General features: G+C 44.2%; 1 protein-coding gene across 4 annotated transcripts in view; it reads left to right on the top strand.

The window, feature by feature from the left end:
* Window positions 1-23,177, top strand: part of znf423 (zinc finger protein 423) — a 168,393-nt gene that overhangs the window by 140,285 nt on the left and 4,931 nt on the right. For all 4 annotated transcript variants that reach the window (XM_039808980.1, XM_039808982.1, XM_039808983.1 and 1 more), the window contains 2 exons: window positions 8,986-9,117; window positions 11,115-11,230. In XM_039808980.1, the coding sequence (XP_039664914.1) occupies window positions 8,986-9,117; window positions 11,115-11,230 (248 nt within the window). The remainder of the gene's footprint in view (window positions 1-8,985; window positions 9,118-11,114; window positions 11,231-23,177) is intronic.

Raw genomic sequence — 23,177 nt, forward strand, 5'->3', positions numbered from 1 at the left:
TCGAGCAGCCAGACCCACGTGACGCGTTCGTCCAATCAGCTGCCAGTCAAGGGCTCCCTTCCGCTTTGTAGTCAAGATGGGCGCCCGTTTAGTGCGAGTAGGGTCCATCGTTCCACACTGAACTTTTTGACCGTTTTTAGGGGGTCATCCGGGTACTTTCAGTGCACTGACTTTTTTGCGTTATCTCCAATATATACTTAAATCTAAGTGTTTGAAGTGTGCAAGTAGGCGGTTTGAGACACAGCCAAAGTCTCCCCCTGTAGACCACTTCCCTACCACAGCGTTGAATGTTTTCCGTTTGAGAAACATTTAACGCTGTGTTTGATAATCGTCATGGGATGTAACCTAGGTGAAAGTAACATTAATGTTTATCTGTGTTTTTTGCCCCCAACGGCGCCTTCCAGGAAACACTGGTTATGGTTAGGGTTAAGGTGTTAGGGTTAGGTGCCTTGAAGGCAGCGGCCTGGAAGGAGCAGTTTGGGGCAAAAACCACCATCAAGCAACATTAATACACAATTACACTTTAGATGAGCAATCCAGAACAACAAAAAAATAACATGATTGTATGTTAAATGTATTGAATTAAAGCAGGCTCAGACGTATATTAACCATGTCATGTAATAATGCTACTTCAGTAGACTTCGGGCACAAACATACTGGGCTCACTACAGAAAACTGCAGACGAACATTTAAAAATAGGAAGATTCACATTATAGACACCACTGACAACCTGTGTAACAATTTGCCCACAATTCAGCACATGGATCATACACGGTTCAGCCATATGCTAGGTTTCATCCTACTCTTGTTTTCCCTTCCTTTTGTATGGTGGATGTTGCCCTCACTAATTGCCTTGACAAGTTTCAAGGATGAATGTAGTTAAGTGATGAATGCGATAATACCACTGGACTTTCACGTACCCATCATCTGCCATCTGAGAAGCCCATAGCTGTAACTGCGTTCACTAGAAACTGAAGTGAAACAGAAACTTTATTTGGCACTTAGTTTACATTAAAGTGATGGTTCGGAGTAATTTCACCCTAGGGTCCTTTTACCCTTTTATCCTTTTTCCCAATTATTACTTGTCTCCTATACTACAGCACTTACTTAAAAAAAAAAAAAAAAGTTAAATTAATAAATATTTTTGTTGTATCTCTTTTCGGTGTTGTAATTTGTAGACGTCCCTAAGCACTCGTCTAACTGCAGGTAGCAGCAGCAGCAGCAGCTAGCAGAAGAGAGCAGGCAAGTGTTCATAAACTTCTGGTGTACTTACAAACTTTCCAATCCATCGTTTTATGAGTGCATAACCTATTTGTACTAGTGTAGAAGTTTGGTATCATTTTGGGCATTATTAGTGGGGTAACTTACGAGATACAAACGTGGGTCCATTAGCCCCTGCACTAAGCTATTCAGCTGATAACACTAGTCTACGCTAACTCTCCCAATGTTCAACCCAGGTGAAAAAAGCTTCTGGGGGGGGGGTGTTTGGCTCGAGGTCATGGTGCAAAGGACCCTAGGGTGAAATTACTCCGAACCATCACTTTAAGTGCGTTTGTGTATAGGCAGAGATCTTAAAGTTTCAGACTGGAATTTGCGTAAAAAGGGCAATGTCCAAAGATCAACCTCTGACAGAAGACCGAAACGACTGGGTCAAAAGCAGGTTGTTTCAGTAGAGCGCATCGCGTGAGATTCTTCTGTATGCAAGGGGTAGAACTCTACTTTCCATCTTCATTTAACACGGTGTAAAAATCCACACAGTAGACAACGGAGTAAACAGATGATGGAAATATTAACAATTACCTCACAGAGAGAGTGATAGAAACAGAGAGGGAAAATAGAAGATGAGAGGAGGGAGGGAGAATGTGTGTGGGTGTTGGGTACTCACGGGACCTCAGCACTGCAGCATTCTTTGTGTGTGTGTGTGTGTGTGAGAGAGAGAAAGAGGGAGAGGGTGAGTAAAGGTGGGGGCACTCTTGGGACCCCTCCAGCACTGCAGCAGGTTGTGTGTGTGTGTGTATATTCTCCAGCCCCCACACTACCAATGGGTCAAGCTCACTCCCCCCGAATTAGCCCCCCCCACCCCTGGTTGCCATGGAAACACACCTTGAGCGAGCCCCCCAGAGAGGTGCATACTCCTCCTCCTTCCGTCCACTGCTCTCTTCTTTACTGCACTCTTTCTTTCTCCCGATGCCTCTGTTGCTCTCCCTCCGTCCATCCCATCATCCCTCACGCCATCCCTTTCTCTACAATCCCCGATCTCTCTCTCTCTCTCTCTCTCTCTCTCTCTCTCTCTCTCTCTCATCTCTTTCTCGTGCTACCTCTCCCTTGCTGTCCTCTCCATCAGTTACCTGGCTTGGTTTACGGCCCTTTATGTCACAAGGGACCAAACACACACACACACACACACACACACACACACACACACACACACACACACACACTTTCTACTGCTCTTTAATGCGCACACACACAGCCTCACATAGTTGTGGATGTAGGGGGTGGACAGGAGCAGGAAAGGGCAGTAACCTGGGAGTATACACCCAAGGGACCCCCAGCAGCCCATACAGACACAGAGAGAGGAATGGAGGGTGAGAGGTTAAGGCTAGTGGGGGCCAGGCACCCAAAGGAGTATCCCAGCAAAGACGAAGAAAGGGTTAAGAAGTGTATGTGTGACCATGTGTGTGTGTGGTGTGCAAACACCTTAAGGATCCGTCCCCCAACAAACCAAGCAGCTCATTTATGTTCTGATGCATGCATGTTGCAGGGGGCTGTGATGAGGCCAGCCAGTGTGTGTGTGTGTGTGTGTGTGTGTGTGTGTGTGTGTGTGTGTGTGTGTGTGTGTGTGTGTGTGTGTGAGTGAGAGAGAGTGTGACAGGGAGGATGCCACCTGGTCCCTCTCCTCTGGTCAATTAGCAGAGAGAGAGAAGGGTAACGCGAGACTGAGGGAGAGCATAAGCTGTGTGTGTGTTTAACAGTAATTGTAATGATTGAGTTTAAGTTAATGAATGAGTCTGACTGCTGTATGGACTTTTCTCTATATGTGTGTTCCCCCTTTCCTCCATTATGCCTTCTGTCCATCCACATACATTACATTACATTACATTCTGTCCTCACATTGTTTCTGTTTCCTCTTTTCCTCTTTCTCTCTCAGAGGTGAAACCTCATCAGTGATTCTACAGATGCACCGCAGCCATACACCAATTACCTGTGTGTGTTTGTGTGTGTGTGTGTGTGTGTGTGTGTGTGTGTGTGTGTGTGTGTGTGTGTGTGTGTGTGTCCATCCATCGGTTTCTCAGTTAAGAAGGAGCATAGCTTTGGAGTTGGGCCAATCTCTCACTCTCAGTCATATTTAAAAGCTGTTTTTCTCCGTCTTGTTCTCTCTGTCTCTGCCTGCCCTATCTGATATGTTGTTTGGATGGTGTTGTTTGCTGCCTGCTGCGAACATACAGTAACTTAAAACTGCACGAAATGTTCACGTTGACAGTTACAGGCAGGGCACTGACAATGGTGAACACTTTGAAGATGAGTGCTATTCTGCCCTGGTCAGGTGTTGTATTTGTTTTAATTGTATTGGGGGGGGGCAGCGATGGACGAGGGCCTGTCCCCCCCGGGTCCGGTGCTTGAACCGGGTGAGAGGGTTGAGGAGGTTGGCGTCAGGGGATCTGAGGTTGTGGGTAGGAGTGTGTCGGTGCAAGAGAGTTGGCATAGCAACCAATTAAGAACAGTGAGCTGTGCATTATAGGAATTGTCAGCACAGCTGGAACATGTCTTTGACAAATCAGACCGGTACGCTTAAACTTGTGTAATGCTCTTTCAGTCATGGAAAGGTTTTATTATTTTATTTAACAGTCACCAGTGTAAAGAGAGAGGTAGAGCAGGACTTGACGCACATTTTTACAAAGTATACATGCTCCTTACATATTATTATATATATATTATAACATACCCCATAACCAGATTTTACTTAAAGACAACTTAAAGCAATCCTCTGTGAAAGGTATCAAATAATCCCCAAACTTGCTTTAATGTGCGTTAAAAAGCCGAAAAAGTTCATTTTCCGTTGTGTTAAAAAACTCAGAGTCCTAACCTTCACCCTGCCTCTCTCTCTCTCTCTCTCTCTCTCGCTCTCTCTCTCTCTCATGCTCTCCTCTCATCCCTCTCTCCCTTGTGTTCTCTGTATAGCCCAGCATAGGCCTCCCAGGGTTGTGTGAGCGTGTGTGTGTGTATGTGTGTGTGTCTGTGTCTGTGTCTGTGTGCGCGCACTGGTGGATCAAATGCACTCTGTGAGACAAAGCGTAACGGCAGGATGCTCTACGACTCTGTCATCTCACTATGGGTCACACATGGACTGGGTCTCAGAGGGGGACAGCACAGAGAGACTGCGGTCCCCACACACACTGATCAAAACAATGTATTTGTCAGAAAAGGGAACTCTTTCATGGGACACACACACACACACACACACACACACAGAGAAGCATTGGAGGCCTCCCCCTATGCCCTTGTTCCGGACAGCCCAATTATCTCTCTGCACCTCACTGTTTTCCCTTCAATTCTCTGTCTCTCTGTCTTTCTCTCACTGTAGTTTTGTCTTTTTTCATCTGTAGCCACTTTTTTACTCAACCGATAATTGATTGACCGTTGATTAGCTTCTAAAGTTTCTTTTGTAAGGCTGATGGCTTCATTAACGTCATCCTGTGTGTGTGGTGCTCCAGACACACGATTGCACATTTTCCCACCTACAGGAGAAAAAAAAGATATGGAAGAATAAAACAATAGAAGCAATTTTCTGTTTGTGCTGATGAAATTTTGATGAAAGGATATATTATTGAAATAATCGACAGACAATCAAACAACAACTGTTTTGATTCTTAGTGAAACATTTGCTGGTCCCAGCTTGTCCAATGTCAGGGATTTTTCATAATTGCAAGTTGAATATTTTTGAGTTTTAGACTGTCTGAAGATGTCACATTAAGCCATTTGAAATTGTGATGGGCGTCTTTGACTATTTGCTGACATTTTAAAGGCTCAATGATTGATCAAATAATAATAATTACAGAACAATCGAGCTGCAGCCCTAGTTTGGATGGCTTGTCAATGAAAATACACAGGTTTTTATTGTAAATTACGATATGATGTGATTTCTTCTTATATATATTTTTTCATATATTGAGCCATGTGCCTACTTATCTTGCTGCAATGATGCCTGACTGGAGCTTCCATGTGGTGCAGAGGCAGGTTGTTGGCCGGTACTTGGAAGGAATGTCTTCCTTCTGGGGGTCCTTCCTGATCCCATGCAACTTCTAGGCAAGTTCCGCCCTACGAAGCAGCCCGATTGGTTGGGGTTAGGCATTGACCTCGAGTAGTTAAGGTTAGGATAGCTGATTGGTCAGGGGAAAGTACCTGAACAAAACGGGTTCCGTTACCTTGCGTAAGCATGGACGCCTGGCCAATAGTAGCGTGTGAATGCTATTGAAGGCCGGGTCTTGCCCAGAAGTTGCGTGGGTTCCATAATAACGTGGGTGGGTCCCCTCTCTCAGCAGCTGATTCAGTTGTGCTGCCATGGAGTGCAGTCAGCTTCTTTAGCCAGTAGGTGTGGATCGTATCAGACCCTAGTGTCGTCGAGCTATTCATATGAGACACTCGCTTCTTGGATGTTTGCCAACGTGATGGTTACTAGGTCTTGTTCTGGGAGGTTGTTGTGGTGTACTGATAGATCTACTAGCCACTGGGCATTTGTGTTACATGTTGCTTCCTTCTACCATATGTTTATTTACTGTATATACAGTAAACTGTCATTATGAATCAAGTAGGCATAACCGCATACCCTGGTAAGTCAGTGTTATTATGTACATTGCTGGAGTTGGGTTGCGTAGAGCGCATATAATTTAGGAGCCAGTCATAATAACCACATTTCTATAAATGCGATGTATGCATTTGGTGATTTTTGTTCTTGCAGTTTCCACCTAGAATACCTGCAGTGACATTGTCATACACAGCATGTATTAGACCAGTGGGGATGTCCCATTCTAAACTCATGGACTACTGGTAATAGGCACGTCGCTGCGTACATGTAAAGGTAGCCGATGTTTGACCACATTCTCTGATCCTGGTGGCGTGGGAGAGTGTGAGCCAACTTCTAAAGAGAGCATTTCCCCTAATGAGGGCAAGAGCCAACACACACACACACACAAAAACATACACACACTGAGATCACTGAAGCATAGGCATTGCTTACCTATTTACCCTCTGTCTCTATCTGTGCCCTTTGTATCTCTATCTCTTTCGCTCAGTTTTGTCTTTTAAATCAAAGCGTACTTTCACTCAGACAAGGACTATTTACATGATAATTAAAATATAAAATTGAATTGATTGATCTGGTAGTGCTGTTCACTCCTCCCTCCCTCCCTCCCTCCCTCCCTCGCTCTCTCTCTCTCTCCCTCCCTCTCGCTCTCTCTCTGTCCCTCTCTCTCTCTCTATTTCTCTCTCCCTCCCTCCCTCTTTCTCTCTGTGTGTCTCACTCCATGTGACTCTCTCCTGCTGTTTCAATCTCCTTGTAAATGATAATGAACCTCTATCTGTCTCAGTATGTCTCGGACACACTGGCGCCCCACACAACCTTGCAGCCTTTGAGGTTTGTGTGTGTGTGTGTGTGTGTGTGTGTGTGTGTGTGTGTGTGTGTGGACAGGGGATGTTTGGGGACTGGGACCATGGAGCATACCATCTCATCCATATAAGCCCATGTGGCACCCAATACACACACACACACACACACACACACACACACACACACACACACTACCACACAGCTATTGAGACGGGATTAGGGCACCCTTGTGTCGGCCTTTTAGGCAAGGAGAGATAGGAATCTTTGTGTGTGTGTGTGTGTGTATTAGTCAGTATGGGTGTCATGGATGTATGATTGAAGACGTTATTAACCCTGCGATCCCCTGCAGCTCTGAATGTCGTTTGCGTGTGTGTGTGAGTGTGTGTGTGAGAGAGAGAGAGTACACACACACTTACAGGACATGAGATAAGTGAGAAAAAAGACACTGAATTGACACATGAATTGTGCGTCTCTGTGTGTATGCATGTTTGTATGTGTTAGTGTTTTTGTGTGTGTGTGTGTGTGTGTGTGTGTGTGTGTGTGTGTGTGTGTGTGTGTGTGTGTGTGTGCGCAACTCCACAAGGGGTCACAGATTGGCCCACAGAAAACCCCATCTGATGTCTCCAGGCTCTACAGTCCTGTGTGTGTGTGTGTGGGTGTGGGTGTGGGCGACTGGGGCATTGGTCCGGTATGTTACACGGTGATAAGGACAACAGGCAGGAGACCTGATCGTCACGGGGTGCGTGTGTGTGTGTGTGTGTTTATGACGCCCACTTTTCATCTGGCCTTTCACCATGGGTGCTTTGATGTCACACACACCTTCCTAAAAATAGACACAGATACACACAGAAACACAAAAACCTTTAAACCTATAATCACAAGTGAGAATAACCAGGAATGATTTAGGCTAGGGTCGGGGACAGTCTCTTGTGTGTTTGTCATGAAGATATTATTTGAATGTGATTTTTCTCATTGTTAAATTTTTTTCTAGCGTGACTTACGATGCAATGACAAAGTGTGGCGTGTAAAATCATTTAGCATGATTTTTTTTTTTAGGGGGGGGAGGACTGTTGCTGTACCCGTGGCTTAACGCCGCCCAAGATGATTGAGATTGGTTTAAAGAAATACAGACAACCAAGTGCATTTTTTCCTCCTTTCCCAGAATAATAAACCAGTGTAGCCACACTCTAATGCTGACACAGTGCCGTGGAGACAGTCAGACCTACAGTATGTACGCATTAAATGTTCATAGAAAATGTTTTCTATAAAGTATGTCTCTGATGGAGCATACGTATGGACAGAGAGACTTGGTAGTAAAGAGACATTTAACGACGATTTAACGAGGTAACAAGGGGTGAGGGGTTTGAATTGGAGCCCACACAAATTAATCCGCAAGTGATGGACCAAGAGGGGCGATAAGGGGACATGGAGAGAGGGATGGACGAAGTGAGGGATGGATGAATGACTGCAGTGGGGGGAGGCAGATAACGAGGACAGAGGGAGGGAAAGGAGGATGGCTATAGGAAGGCTAGATCATCCACAGCCCCGGTGGGGAGGACAGGCAATTACCAGCTGGGGCAGATATGGCACTGGAGTTGGTGTGTGTGACTGTTGGGGGAGTGTTCAAGGGAGACGGAAAAATGAAAGGAGGGCATGCAGCAGGGGTGAGGAAGGAGTGTGTGACTTGACAACTTAACTGATCTGGAGCTGAACCCTAAATTCATAGTTTTTCAAATGAGATGAAAATGTCTGCCAGTGAGGTGCGATGATTTCATTTTTTTGCTGTTCAGTGCAGCTTTTTACACATGCAATTGTACCATATCATATTATTTCTGAAACAAGTGGTACATTGTGTATTTTGAATTCCTGTTAGTTAGAAATAGAATATGACCGAATGGGGAAATTTGGAGTGAAACTGAAGTTAGACTTCTTTCACAGCCGACATTTTGATTTGCCAAGCACACGTGTAATTAATAACTAATCACAAATCGCTGCATTGCACCGCGTAAATCGCTGGAACAGAGCCATCGTTAATGTTATTATTGTGACGGTGACATAGTTAAAACTAGTCAATGTACCTCATTATTTTTAATCATCATCATTGTATTGATATTCCTGTCATTGCTGTATGGTTTACAAGTGCACTTCTTATCTGTGTCTACTGGTTATCTGTTTTATCTGTATCATTTTTTTTCTTCACACAGCAGTATATATATATATATATATATATATCTCACAGTTTGACCGCATCTGACAGTTTCTGTATGTGCAGACATCTGTCGTGAGTGTTGCGATAATATTCTAAAATGATGTCATACGTTGCTGTTTTCATGTTGCTTAACCCGGCCTACACATGTGTGTCTGTCTCCTATTTGCAGAGGAGGGCATCAATCACGAATGCAAGCTGTGTAACCAGATGTTTGATTCACCTGCCAAGCTGCTTTGCCACCTGATAGAGCACAGCTTCGAAGGCATGGGAGGTACCTTCAAGTGTCCCGTCTGCTTCACAGGTGAGAGACAGACACACGCAAACCCACATTCACCTTCAAGGACCGCAGCACAGAAAACTCCTACTCACTTGTGTCCTATCTGCTTTGCATTTAAAATGGACACAGAGACATGGAGAACACATACATACACAAACTACACAGCAGGGGCTTCACTCTAATATACCATAGGAAACTATTAACAAGTAGAAGGGCACTCGGAGAGCACAGACCTCTGCCAAAGAATGCCCTATCTCACAATGTTAATCCAGTGTGAATTCTCCCTTCAGGAACTCATTTTTCCAATTATTCTGACATTCATCTCCTATCTTGCAATGTCAACAAAAGTGAAAGGTAATTTGTGCATTCATTTGTGTAATGGGTTCTTCCTTGGCCTATGCTACACCCTTCCACCAAGTTTCAAGAACATCAGGCCAGTAGTTTCCTCGTAATACCGCTGACAAACAGACAAACCGAGACGAAAAGGTTACTTCTTTGGTAGTATTAAGGAAATAAGGGATACATATCACTGAGCACTTTCGTCCATTCTGTTCTTTTGTGTATATCCATTTTACAGCACTGCATATCACTACTAACAATCTACCACCACACCTTCTCTAAGCACCAAACAGGTCACAGTTTGTCACTTATTTTGGTAACAATGCCAGATGATGTTAATATTGCAGCTGGAAGCAAGGTTTGCACTTAAATCTTCCCTGGAATCAGCTCCAGTACATGTCATAATAGCTCAGTAAATGGCTCTCTCTGGGTTACCTGCATCATGATGCATACAGTAGAGTAAGTGTCTTTTGGGTTAACAGTAAGATCACATCAGGAACATTCATTGTTTTAACATTTCTAACTGTGGGAGTAATATTCCAGCAGGGTGCTGCTGCTGAAGAACTACTGACAAAACTCTGCATGTACAAAAGTCCATGCAATATTACCTCCAAACATGCCAAATATGAAGTACCTTGTGTCTCTTAAATCCACTGGAGGACCCAAACTAAATGCTGGATGACCAAATTAGACCTGTGGTTCGGTGTAATTTACCAGAAACTAAGTCTGCGCCTTCGCTCTCTCACTCCCTCCCATCTCTTCACTCCTTATCCCCATACTCTCTCTCTCTATCTTTCTCTCTCTCTCTCTCTCTCTGTCTGTCAATTCACTGCTCCCTTTCCCTCCCTCAGTTGTTGAGTTTGTCTTGTGTTGTGTGCCTCACTCCCCCCAGGTACACAGCAAAGCTTTAAACTTTAACTCTATTCCTTGGTGGCTTATGAATTAGTAAGATGGGCACCACTCCTATGGGGAGGCTTAATAATTCAACACACACACACACACACTCACAGTGAAAACCAAAAGTTTACTGAAACAAAAGGGGAGAGAAAGAAAGAGAAAGGAGTGTACGAGACAACACTGGAGCGGAAGTAAAAAAGAAAAAAGAGAGATAAAAGAGATAATTTATTGATAAATATCGCAAGGTCTGCTGAGGATCGCTCTTCCTGTTTTCTCTCCTTCTTTCTCCTGCTCCCCTCCGTTTTTTTCTTTCTCTCAAATATACTCCCTCCTTTCAGTCAGACCTTCATTTGCTTTGTTTGTGGGTGTTTGTGGGGTTATTTGTACTGTACCTCAGTAGATCAGATCTGTGACATGGCTGAGAGAATCTACAGTTCAGTAATACATAGCTACATGTACTGTAGTCTGAATCCTTTCCTAAAACTTTCAATTATCTTTTTTCCAAAGCTTGGACTTAACTATTCAAAAATCTGGCAAATAGTATGATAGCTAATCCAATTTGAAAGTTCTGGTAAATGATGTTGCCTTTGGTTTGGCCCCAGCAACAGATATGTCCACAACAATGCAGATTCATCTTTTAGTTCACTTAATAAGCAAATCTCAACTCAAATGTTCCCTTTTGCTCATTTCCTTAAGATTTGGTCTGTTGAATTCAGTTGTGGTAAGCATGTGCTTAGTGACTAATAAACACTGTGTAACGTGTGCTGTTTTTGTTCCTTTCCCAGTGTTTGTGCAGGCCAACAAGCTCCAGCAGCACATTTTTGCTGTCCATGGCCAGGAAGACAAGATCTACGACTGTTCCCAGTGTCCGCAGAAGTTCTTCTTTCAGACAGAACTACAGGTAGGTCCCCTTAACTCTATCTTTGTGTTGAACGTGACCTGACTGTGTATAACTCTCTGGCATAAATTAGGAAATGATTGTGTGCAGGTATACTGACCTCACACTGTAGTCAGTGGAATGTATGCCTAACCATATCAGAGGAAGTGTAGTTCATATTCCTCACCCAAAAGGGATGTACACTCCCCTCCTCTCCCTTCTTTCTAGGCTTCCACCCATCTCTCAATATGCAGTAACCTTCAGTACCTGCTTCCATCCCTCCCAGCTGCTGTACATCATTTTACAGAATCCTTCCATCTACTGTTCATCTGTAGTTCTCCCACTCCACTCTCTTTCCATTCCTCTGTCCTTCTCTTTCCATCTCTCCTCATGAGGTCGGAGCAGGGTTCTGGCAAGGCTCATGTCTTTAGGGTCCAGACACATTTGTGTGTGTGTGCGTATGAAAGGGAAGAGAGGATATAAGTCACCCAAGAGTAGGTCCTGGGCCAGCTGTGGCCAGGTCTGTGATGATGTAAACCTTCCTGTCCTCTTCCATTTCTTCTCCTCCTGGTCTCTCGTAGCCCTTTGGCACCGGACTGGTGACCTGCAAATTCTGCAGGTCAAACACCAGCGCTGTTAAAGGTGAAATCTGTAACTTTCTGCATGCTGTGGCTTGCTGCGTTGACCAGAGCTGTACATAAAAGACAGCATAGTTGTTGTGGAAGATTGTGTGAACGCCTGCAGTTTATTTGAGTTAGGGCTGGGCGATATATCCAAAATCTCCTATCCCGATATAGGTCATTTTATATCTCGATAACGATATATATGTCATGATATAGCATGTTCACCGGTAATTAATTCAATAATGAAATGGTTTGTATGAAATAACCACATGGTAAAGCCTATTTTTGGTCATTTTATTAAGAACTGTAGTGCAAAACATAACGTGCAAGAATCCAACGTAAATATTGCCGCAATGCAGTTTGGCCGCTGGTTTTTCAACGTCTCACTTGAAGCGATATAGAAAAAAACTGCATGTACGATAGACATTTTTAGATTGTTTTGAAATATATCGTCATATCGCCAAGCCTTAATTCACAAAAAAACTTGGAAGATTCACCAGCTAATAAGGAATGACTAATTGATGATTAATTTCAATGCTTAGAAATGTGTGTTTAATGCATTTATTGATACTGTCAGACTGGTGCAACCCTACAAACCATAGATACTGTAGGTGATCAACAGATCAACTTGTCTTAGTAGCAGAGTATTGAGAGTATCTGCGACGATGCACACTTTTTGGGTTGTGAGCTTTACAAACTATATTTACGAGGGGCAGAACCCATTCAGCTTGGTGTAATATTTGAGTGTTGAACCTGCGAACGCCTCAGTCTGTGAATACAGTATGTCCGCTGCTGTTGACAAGAAGCGCTCATAGGATATCCCATGTTTAGTATTCTGGGTTCATAGACACGTTAGCATGCTGGAATATTCCTGAGTTGTGTTTCATAAAGATAATAAGTGGCTTTTGTCAACTTCTTGGAAGCTCAGTGCTTTTGGGCAATAAGTTAAACTTCTATCATGGTCTAAAACTCTACACTGTCACTGTCCACCTCCTGAAGGATATAGTCAAGTTTGCGTCGCAGCCAGTAATATTGATGCCCAATCAGGCACAAGGCTGTGTTAGACTGGTACATAATTAGAAAAGTGGTCGGGGCGCAGGTTGTGAAATGTTTCGCAACGGATTAATTAATACGCATCAGACTCAGGGCCAGATGTACTAGCGCTTTTGCTCCCACTTCAAGCGTATTTGTTTCGCAACATGCGCGCAAAAGCATGGCGAGGTATGTACAAGCAGGTCGCACTGAGGTAAAAGCGCAGACTGCCTGTCGCGGGAACTGAAAATGGCAAATTGTGCTTTTCCGTGTCATGCATATGCATTCACGGGAGGGTCAAGGGGAAAGTGGGATTGTAAACCTCGAAGCGGGTTTCCTCGCATATGCCTCCTGTGATCCGCAGTAATCTGAGCAAGACGAAGACATAGGTCAAGGAGACACCTTTTTCAGCCCTTCTGAGTTTGCAGGTATGAATATTACAGTTACTGGAAGAAATCAAAGATGACATTGAATCTCCGACTCAGCGTTCACATTCCATTCCAGCAGTTGTTAAACTCCTCACTACATTACAAATATTGGCATAACAGTCATAGCATCAGCAGTGGGAATATCCCAGTCTGCACTCAGCCGTATCATAGCACAAGTACTTAACGCTTTGCTACAGCGCAACTTACGGTATAGTGGGCGGAGAAAGGCGCTGATTACCCGATGAACTGCAGGTTTGGTAAATACGACGTAAACTGAAGTATCACAGCGTGCTCTTTCTGCGGGTTGGCCGTGGCCGTGGTACATCTAGCCTTCAGTGTGCAAGGTTTCTGTGCGTGACAACTTTTTTTTCGGGCTCAGTGTGCAATAACCTTAAGACACACACACACACACACACACACACACACACACACAAAGTGGCAGTGATGTAGGGCCGGAGGTGGTGGGCATATGGCTGGCCAGTCCATTTAACAGCAGGGTGACTGCTGGACCCTGTCGGTTAATGTCCACACACAGGCACAACTCACACCTCACACACTCCCACTCACTTACACACACACCTATATACACAAACGCACACACTTTTGCCACACACACAAACACCTTCTCTCCTCTTCTACGTGCACTCCATCCCAGATGACTCCTCTCCTGTTGTCTGACCAGGTCGCAACAACTTTATAGCCCGATGAATTGTTGAATTGTAATAGCCCGTTGGATACATCAGAGTTGCTAGGTTTGAGTTCAAAAGAAACTTGACTGCATCGCTCACAATGCAGACCTTAATAACTGTTGGTTTGGTCTGCTTTTACTTTTTCCTAACATGAATACATTGTACAGTAAACAGTTTCAACTACTTTTCTGACTTGTATGAGAGTGGAGTCAAAGGGAGACTTACACAGTGTATACAAATGAATAATGCTAATATAATAAAAAATGTTCTTTAAACAATTCTGCAATTCTGCATCCGTTCTGGATGTCCATTTTTAGTAATATCTGAGGGGACCAGTTTTATATAGTTTGGCTTGATTCAACTACAGAGAGCTATTCTTCTCATGTATAAACTCAGCTGAGTTTGGTCAGGTCAGAAGAGTTTAATTCTGTTGTTTTCATTCCAAGTGGAGCTCAGTTCAACTTTTTTTTTCTCCCCCAGCTCCTTGTACTTCTTACTCTTTGGCTGCTGCACTCTGGCTATATCCATCTTGTTACACTTTGGTCCTGGTCCTTGTGTGTGTGTGTGTGTGTGTATGTGTGTGTGTGTGTGTGTGTGTGTGTGTGTGTGTGTGTGTGGGTGTGTGTGTGTGGGTGTGTGTGTTGTGTGAAAACTTGCAGCCTGAGCCCGGCCTGCCACAGCTCCATTGCCCATGGGAGGGCTCTCTAAGTGGGCTAGACAGAAAGGCTGACTGGGGGAGATGGAGAGCTACAACCATGGAGGTTAATGCCACTGCTAGCTGTTATCGTGTGTGTGTGTGTGTGTGTGTGTGTGTGTGTGTGTGTGTGTGTGTGTGTGTGCGTGCGTGCATGCATGCATCTGCCAGAGAAAGTAGAATGGGGTAATTTGTGTGTGTTTTAATGAGGTGCGGATGGATGAAGAAGGCTGCTTGGCCAGCTAGAAAAGGCTTTGGCCTCTTTCAACCCCTCGGAGGGGCCATATGATGTCAAGCTCACTCTCTCTTTCTCTCTCTCCCACACACACACACACACACACACACACCCAAGGGTCTTTGCTGCACGGACACGTTGCTGCATCATCCCCTTTCCCTCCTGATTGCACTCCCTCTCAGTGCCTCTCTCCATTTCCGTCGCTCCCTCTGCATACAAAGACGTTTGCTTTCTCTCTGCCACTCTCTCAATCACTTGCTTTCACATCTCTATCCATCTCTTACACTCCCCTACCACAACTTTCACTCTCGCTCTTTCTGTCTCTCTCCTTCCTCTCGTTCTGTCTTCCTCCCTCTCTCTGACTCCCCCCGTCTGTCCCCGAAGAACCAGCCCCTATGCATATTTTAGCCCCTCTCCTCTCTTCCTCTCTTCTGTGCCTCTCCCCAGTGCCCCATAAATAGTGCAGACGTAAGCTGGTAAATAAGAGATGTTTTGGTGTGTGTCTGCATGGTAGTGTGTGTGTGTGTGTGTGTGTGTGTGTGTGTGTGTGTGTGTGTGTGTGTGTGTGTGTGTGTGTGTGTGTGTGTGTGTGTAATAAGAAATGCTGTAGCCCTGATCAGTGAGGTCCTTCTGGATCTCGCTCTGTCTTTACTCCCAGACACACAGGACTTTTCTCATTCTCTCTTTTAGTTTCTTTCTTTCAATTAGCTTGGCTGTAGGAGTTTTCCCACCGCCAACAAACAGTTGTTTTTGCATTCACACAATATTTTAAGATATACTTAAGAGTGCGTGATTTCCATTATCTTACCAGTATCCAAATATGTACAGCATGTACTGTTTCCCTACTGTAGAAGAATACCTGAAATAGTCATCATCTCTGACTCCCATGTTACATTCCCTGGCAGACTTCTTGATCTTCACATTCATTGTAAGCCTCCAGGGGGTGCTATACAGCAGCTTCTGCCTTTTAATGTTTTCTCCTCTCCCTCGCTCCATCCGTCACTCTTGCACTCCTCCCCAACCATCCCTTTTTTTCTGCCTGTTGTGCTACACAATTTCCTTTAGCACTAGTAAATATTTAACCATCGCTAGATGGGTGGATTGCTGGTCAGATGAATAAATGGATGTATGCGGGGGATCCTTCCGTTTGTTTGCGTGTTGATTCCCTTCACCGAATCTTCTGCCTTCCCCCCGTTTCCCAGCGGTGTTGAATATTTGAGATTTGTGCGTGCACGCAACCACAAAGACGAGCAGGGATCTGTACCCTCATAGACCGAGTTAAAAGAGCATGTAGTGTACACACAAGATGGATGGAAAACTGGGAAAATTAAGAAGCCGACATACAGAGAGGGATGGAAAAATCAACAGCTAGACAGAAAGACAGACATACAGTACAAAGGTCTAACTCAAGAGCAATTTAATTTTACATTTTAACTAGGGCTGCAGCTATCGATTATTTTAATAATCGAGTATACTACCGATTATTCCATTGATTAATAGAATTAAGGGGTCAAGAAATACTTTTGCTTTAAAGTAAACAGCAATAGTAAACATACAAAAGAGAGGTTTTCTTTTTAGAAAAAGCAAAGTTTGTATTGCCTAAATTGCATACCATAACAGGAATAGATGCTGATATTTTTCTAAGCACTGGCCGCATATGCCGCCAAGCCCCTTATTCTGTTGGCAAAAGTAGATTTTTGGTTGCCCAAATGTAAATCTTTTTGCCCCCTTCCCCGTCATGCCTCTGGCTCTTTACACTGCATATGTAAAGGAGCGGAACATGTGACTATACAAAGCTAACAGCAGGGCTATTCAACTACACTGTTCTGGGGGACACATTGTCAGAAGGCTAATACTGAGTGAGGAGAAATAATGAAGAATGCAGACATCATGGCATGGTCTCGTGACGTCATTCATGTGCATGTTAAGTAGGGCTGGGTATCGTTCAAAAATAATAAAATAATAAAATAATAAAATAAGCAACAGATACCAACTTCGATACCGGTTCCAAAAATTTTTGATACCAATTTTATTAAACAAACATATATATGACAACATTACACATTATGGTACAAACCTTTTTATTAATGTTTCAGCTCCTGCAACGTGAGCCGTCTCTGTGTAACGTAGAGTTTTTCCTGCTTGTCTCTATGACGTTTAACGTTAGACAGCCAATCACAGACATTATTAGATCTTGGCAGAAGCATGCTGAATGCTTATTGGCTCACTGACGCTGATGAGATTTACTCCTGGCCTTAGGTTTTGAAATTGGGTATTGAATGACGAGATATTTTTTGATACTCATTACTTTAGAGGCAATTCGGGTCGGTGCCTAAAAATTATCGAATTCCCTATCCAGCCCTAATATTAAGTAGCCATGAGGATTTACCGCTCCAGCGGTGAGGGGCTGGTTTGTCTCCTGCAGCCGCAAAATTTACAAAAATGTGTCCAAATTTCAAGATTCGTAGCAAACTAATAAACAGTTGAGTTTGAGCTTGTTTGTAAAACATCGCTATTTGCAGAGTGGCATGCTGTAGTTGTGTAAAACTCGGTGGAATGGATGAGTAGACTGGATGTTTTCTACTGAGATGCTGTAGCATTGACGCTATGCTATTGTGGTAAGCAATTTCGATTTACAATAGACACACTTTTTTTTGCATCTTAAAATGCATCCAAACTTTCTGTTGTTTCCTTTGGCCTGTCTCTTCTCTTAGCCCATTACTATTTTCACTCTCTTCCTTCATTTGTAATCCGCGCCGTCAGTCTGGTGAACACAGTCAGCGGTACATTGATTAAACGAAGCTTCGAGGCAAAGAATTTAGCATCGAGGATTTCTAGTAATCGAATTATTCGAGTTACTCGAGGCCTCGTTTCAGCCCTAATTTTAACATAGTTGGACCACCTCCCAACATCATTGTCTATACCTTAAAAGGAATATTTGAAGGTTTCCCTCCGAGCTAAAGTAAAGAATAAAATCTTTATCTTGGTAGTTAATGTGGCACGGAGAATAGCTTGAGACACTGTTCAATACCTGCGGTTGGCATGAGGGCTGTGTGTGTGTGTGTGTGTGTGTGTGTGTGTGTGTGTGTGTGTGTGTGTGTGTGTGTGTGTGTGTGTGTGTGTGTGTGTGTGTGTGTGTGTGTGTGTGTGTGTGTGTGTGTGTGTGTGTGTGTGTGTGTGTGTGTGTGTAACGAGCAGTCTGTGAATAATGTTGTCTTTGTCTGAATCTAGGGTTAGAGCCTCACTGTCTCCCTCTAACTCAATTATGGAATGGTGTGGATGTGGCTGAACTGGCAATAGGGTGTGTGTGTGTGTGTGTGTGTGTGTGTCTGGATGTTGCTGTCAGTTGTGAGTGTTGGGAAAAGCCAGTGTGTACTCTCTGATCCATGTATCCCTTGGCTCCCTTGGTGTGTGTGTGTCTGTGTGTGTGTGTGTGTGTGTCTGAGTGTGTGTGTGTGCGCGCGCGCATATAAATTTGATCCGTAGATCCCTGTGGCGTTCCAGGGGAGGGTACTCAGCTGCTCTCCCGCTCACTGGGAGACTCTGTGTTATTAGAATGGGGACCTGGGACGGACACACACACTCTCTCTCTCTCTCTCTCTCTCTCTCTCTCTCTCTCTCTCTCTCTCTCTCTCTCTCTCTCTCTCTCACCTCCCTGAATCCCTGGACTTGAAGGTATTTGCAGCAGGGGAAAAAAGAGACAGTAACAAAAAGAGAATCAAAGAGAGAGGTAGAGAGACCTACAGAGAAAGACTGCAAGCCAGCCTTACCTGATACAACTACTACTACTGCCACAGTACCACAGCTACTACTATTTCTAGTATTACTAGAAGTACTACTTTTACAGAGCACTATCTAAGCAACCTTAATTATGGAAGTAATTGTGCAACATTTTAGTAAAACAAAAAATTAGAAGCAAAGCAATACAACCATATCAACTGTCAAAACTTAGTCCTGGCAGCCTTTTTTTCTTTTTCCCTCCTACCACTTTAGCAACAAATTGCATACAAATTGTGTCCATGGCTGTAAACACTGTTGGGATTTGTGTATGTGTATTTTTTTTCCATTGTTCCACACTGTGAATGCAAAGCAGATTGTGTTCATGTTGGATTTAAATAGAAAACAAATCTCAATATGAGACCAGTTAATCATCTGGAATTTTTTATATTTGTATGCGTGTGTACACCTGTGTGTGTGTGTGTGTGTGTGTGTGTGTGTGTGTGTGTGTGTGTGTGTGTGTGTGTGTTTGCATTCATGCTTTGATGAACTTACCACCAGAAGACCGTCAAAAGGCATACACAGTGAGGGAGGCGACAGAGAAAAAAAAAAAACGAGTCAAAAGAAGTTACTTGTTGCTTTGATGTAAAGCGGAGGAACAAACGGACAGACGCAGAGAGGCAAAGACGGGCAGAGCGAGATAAAGAGGGAGAAAGAGATAAATAGAGGAAGGGACAGATACAAAGGAATTACACTCTGCCAGCACCTGGAGGGTTCTTAACAGCTTGGACCATGTTCCTGTCTGTGTGTGTGTGTGTGTGTGTGTGTGTGTGTGTGTGTGTGTGTGTGTGTGTGTGTGTGTGTGTGTGTGTGTGTGTGTGTGTGTGTGTGTGTGTGTGTGTGTGTGTGTGTGTGTTGTAGAGACAGGTGAACAGAGGCAATGTGTCACAGAACAGGACAGACTCTGCATGGCATAGTGTTCTATCAGCCTTGCCAAAATACACTCATACAGATATGGGCACGGCACACACAAACACAACTACATGTCGCCACATCGACAGATGAAAAACCCAATTCATTTATTTTTTTTTTGGCTCTGTATAATGATTCCAATACAGAGTATCCATTGGCCTATTTGTGTCAACAGTTGGAGTTTTCTTTTCCTCTGACTCGTTGAGTCTGATCTTTTTTGCACATCTACAGTATGATGGGTAAAATTCATTCTTACTCTGGGGGCACACCACTAGAATCAGAGCAAGTATGTGACGTTTTTACACGTCTTAATAAAATGTTTGACTGAAGTTAACAATTTCTTTCCTGTTTTGAGCCGTTTAAAAGGCAGCTTTAAAGAAATACTTTATCCTCAAAATGACCAATTGTATATCAATTAGTCACCGAGGGTTGCCCATAATTCATGAAGAAAAAGTCTTGATGCATTGAAGTATTAGGGGCCTACCTGTAACAACCGCAAAACTAGATAAAAACATCAGTTTACAAACTCTCAGGCAACGGTGCAGTATCTCGTTGTTCCTGTCGTATGCTCAGTACGTCCCAAGCACACTGCGAAAACATTACTGATTACAACTCTGCCGCTACTCGTCTGAGAAGCTTGCACATGTGCATTAATCATCCGTGCGATTCGGGACAAGTGATGCGCAAGCACAAGCGGGAGACTTGTTAATGCAGATTGTTCTGTTGACATTTTTAAATGATAAAAGCAAATGACATAAACATACCTAAATATACATATACTAATATGTTAATGCACACTTTGTTTTGTTGGCACTTTCATCAGGCATTCACACTGCATCTCTGCTCTCACTTTTCCCTCGCTCTTCCTCCTTCTTTTCCTCCCCTTCCATTCCTTTCCATCTATTCCTCCCTCGTTTCATGTATCAACCCAACCCAATCTACTCTCATCCTTCACTCATCCCATTTTCATATCAGTGCTCTCTCTGTTTTTCGTCCTGCCCTTTAGGGTGCATGGTAATAAAAAAAAAAAAAGCTGGCCCCCTAGGGACTCATGGGGATTGGGTGTTGCAGTAATATGACAGTGACACGGAAAACCGGCACGCTCTGCTGAATTGTGAGCTCATGTGTGTGTCGGATGGACCATGTCTGTGCATTTATTTGTACATCTGTAACCTTTAAATGCATTTTTCATTTATGTCTGCCTGACATTTTGCATTGCCAAGTGTTTGTGTGTGTGTGTGTGTGTGTGTGTGTGTGTGTGTGTGTGTGTGTGTGTGTGTGTGTTATGTGCGTGCGTGCATGCGTGTTCCTGCTTACAGTCAGTGTGCTGCCTGTATTTTTATGAGTGTGTTTTTGGATGCTTGTGTTTGTCTGTCTTGTCACCTATGTCTGCAGGCTCCAGTCCTCATCTGGCACTCAGCTTCACAGTCTACAAGGACCACATTCCTCAGCCCTGTGTGTGTGTGTGTGTGTGTGTGTGTGTGTGTGTGTGTGTGTGTGTGTGTGTGTGTGTGTGTGTGTGTGTGTGTGTGTGTGTGTGTGTGTGTGTGTGTGTGTGTGTGTGTGTGTGTGTGTGTGTGTGTGTGTGTGTGTGTGAGAGAGAGAGAATGGGACAGATCATTCATATTTTCGAGCAAACCATTTTTATTTATGATGGTGTGTCTTAAATGTGTCATGTTATTTGTGTTAGAGGTGAGGTCACTTCCTATTTTGTGTAACGGCTTCCAACAGGGAGCTCTCACCTTTGCTGTGAATCTGGTGCTGATCCATGCGTGTTCGCCTCTGACGTTGTGGGTGTGTGTGTGCGTGTAGGTGTGTGTGCCCTTCATGCTGTGAGTGTATTTTGGGTTGTGTTTACTGCTCCAAACCGGGCTGTTTGGGCCAGTAGCAACAGGAGAGGGGAAGTCACCTGGGAGAAAGAAAGGGAGGGGAGCTCTCCAAACAGGACATGGTCAGAGAGGTTACCATGGGTGGGGTGACGGAGGAGAAAAGTGCGGGTCATCGTGACTTGGCTGGAAAGAGGGGAGGCTACAGGAAGTTTTGGAAAGATACTCTGAAAGTAATGCATGTAAGTTTAATTTACAATAGGAGGAGGAGAGACATGGAGCAGTGGGAGGGGAGCAGGGAATACGTGTCGGTGGGATGTTAAGGGCAGGGGGGGCGTTTATTTTCGATCCGCTCCTGAGGCAGCATCCTGTCCTGGACGGGTGGTGCTAAAGACAAGCCAGGGAGCAGAGGAAGAGGGTTAAGACAGCCCATCTGCTAGTCCCAGACACACACACACACACACAGAGACATACTGTAGACACACTCACACTGTTGGAAGAGTGTCAACTCTGAGCTATAAATATACTGAACCCAAAGAAGACCACAAGGCGACTAAGGTGATTTTTCATTTGGTGTTAAAAACAGCAGTGGAGATGGGGCACACATACACTCACACACACACTCAGACACACGCAGCAATTGGACTGCCTCCAATTACCCCCACATACACACACATTTGACACAAATTCACGTACTGAGAGACGCTTGCTGATACATGGAGGCAGCACACACAAACGCACCCACGGCATTGTTCCAACAGTAGTGCTTCCTCTTCCTGTGTCTATTAGAGACTTGGCACCTACATTTTAAGGTGCAGTTATAACATTACAGGGCAGCAAAGTGTGTGTGTGTGTGTGTGTGTGTGTGTGTGTGTGTGTGTGTGTGTGTGTGTGTGTGTGTGTGTGTGTGTGTTGTTCATGTAACTGAGCGAAAGTTTCGCCATCCTACTGATTTTGCCATTGCCATGTTTGTCAGTTGCGGAGTCAGATTGTTCTCATGTTACTTTAATCTGTGTTTTAAGGCGTATTTTTCCTCTCTACAGTCTCAGTTGAGGCCAGATGGTGCATTCAAACACATACCTGTACACATGAAGTTGGCCAGGCATATCGCTGATCATGTACATGCACATACTGTACACACACACACACACACACACACACACACACGCACACACACACACACACACACACACACACACACACACATCATTAAAGGTGACAGCGGTGTGCCCCCACCCCTCTAAAACACAACCATCAGCAACATCACCACAGCACAAAAGCACTCGCACACACATTTAGCGTGTAAGGCACTAGATAACCGAGAGGAGCAGGACGAGGCAGATTACATTTTCTCTTATCTCTATCTCTCGGTTTCCTCTGTCGCACCCTTTCCTCATGAGACTGTGTGTGTGTGTGTGTGTGTGTGTGTGTGTGTGTGTGTGTGTGTGTGTGTGTGTGTGTGTGTGTGTGTGTGTGTGTGTGTGTGTGTGTGTGTGTGTGTGTGTGTGTGTGTGTGTGTGTGTACTTTTGTGTATTCTAGTCTTTGCAAATTCTTAATTGGCATCCTGTGTCCGTGCATGCATGTGCTCTTAGGTGCGAGTCCAAGTCTGTGAATGCATTCGTGTGTGTGTGTGCGTGCACGTGTGCGTGCGTGTGTGTGTGTGTGTGTGTGTGTGTTGGTGCGTGTGGGTAATGCGACAGGGCCATATTTCCCCTGGGCTCAGGGCTCTGCAGGCTTTAGCCTCGCTCTCTCTA

The sequence above is a fragment of the Perca fluviatilis genome, chromosome 8, assembly GCF_010015445.1.
Source record: "Perca fluviatilis chromosome 8, GENO_Pfluv_1.0, whole genome shotgun sequence".
NCBI lineage: Eukaryota > Metazoa > Chordata > Actinopteri > Perciformes > Percidae > Perca > Perca fluviatilis.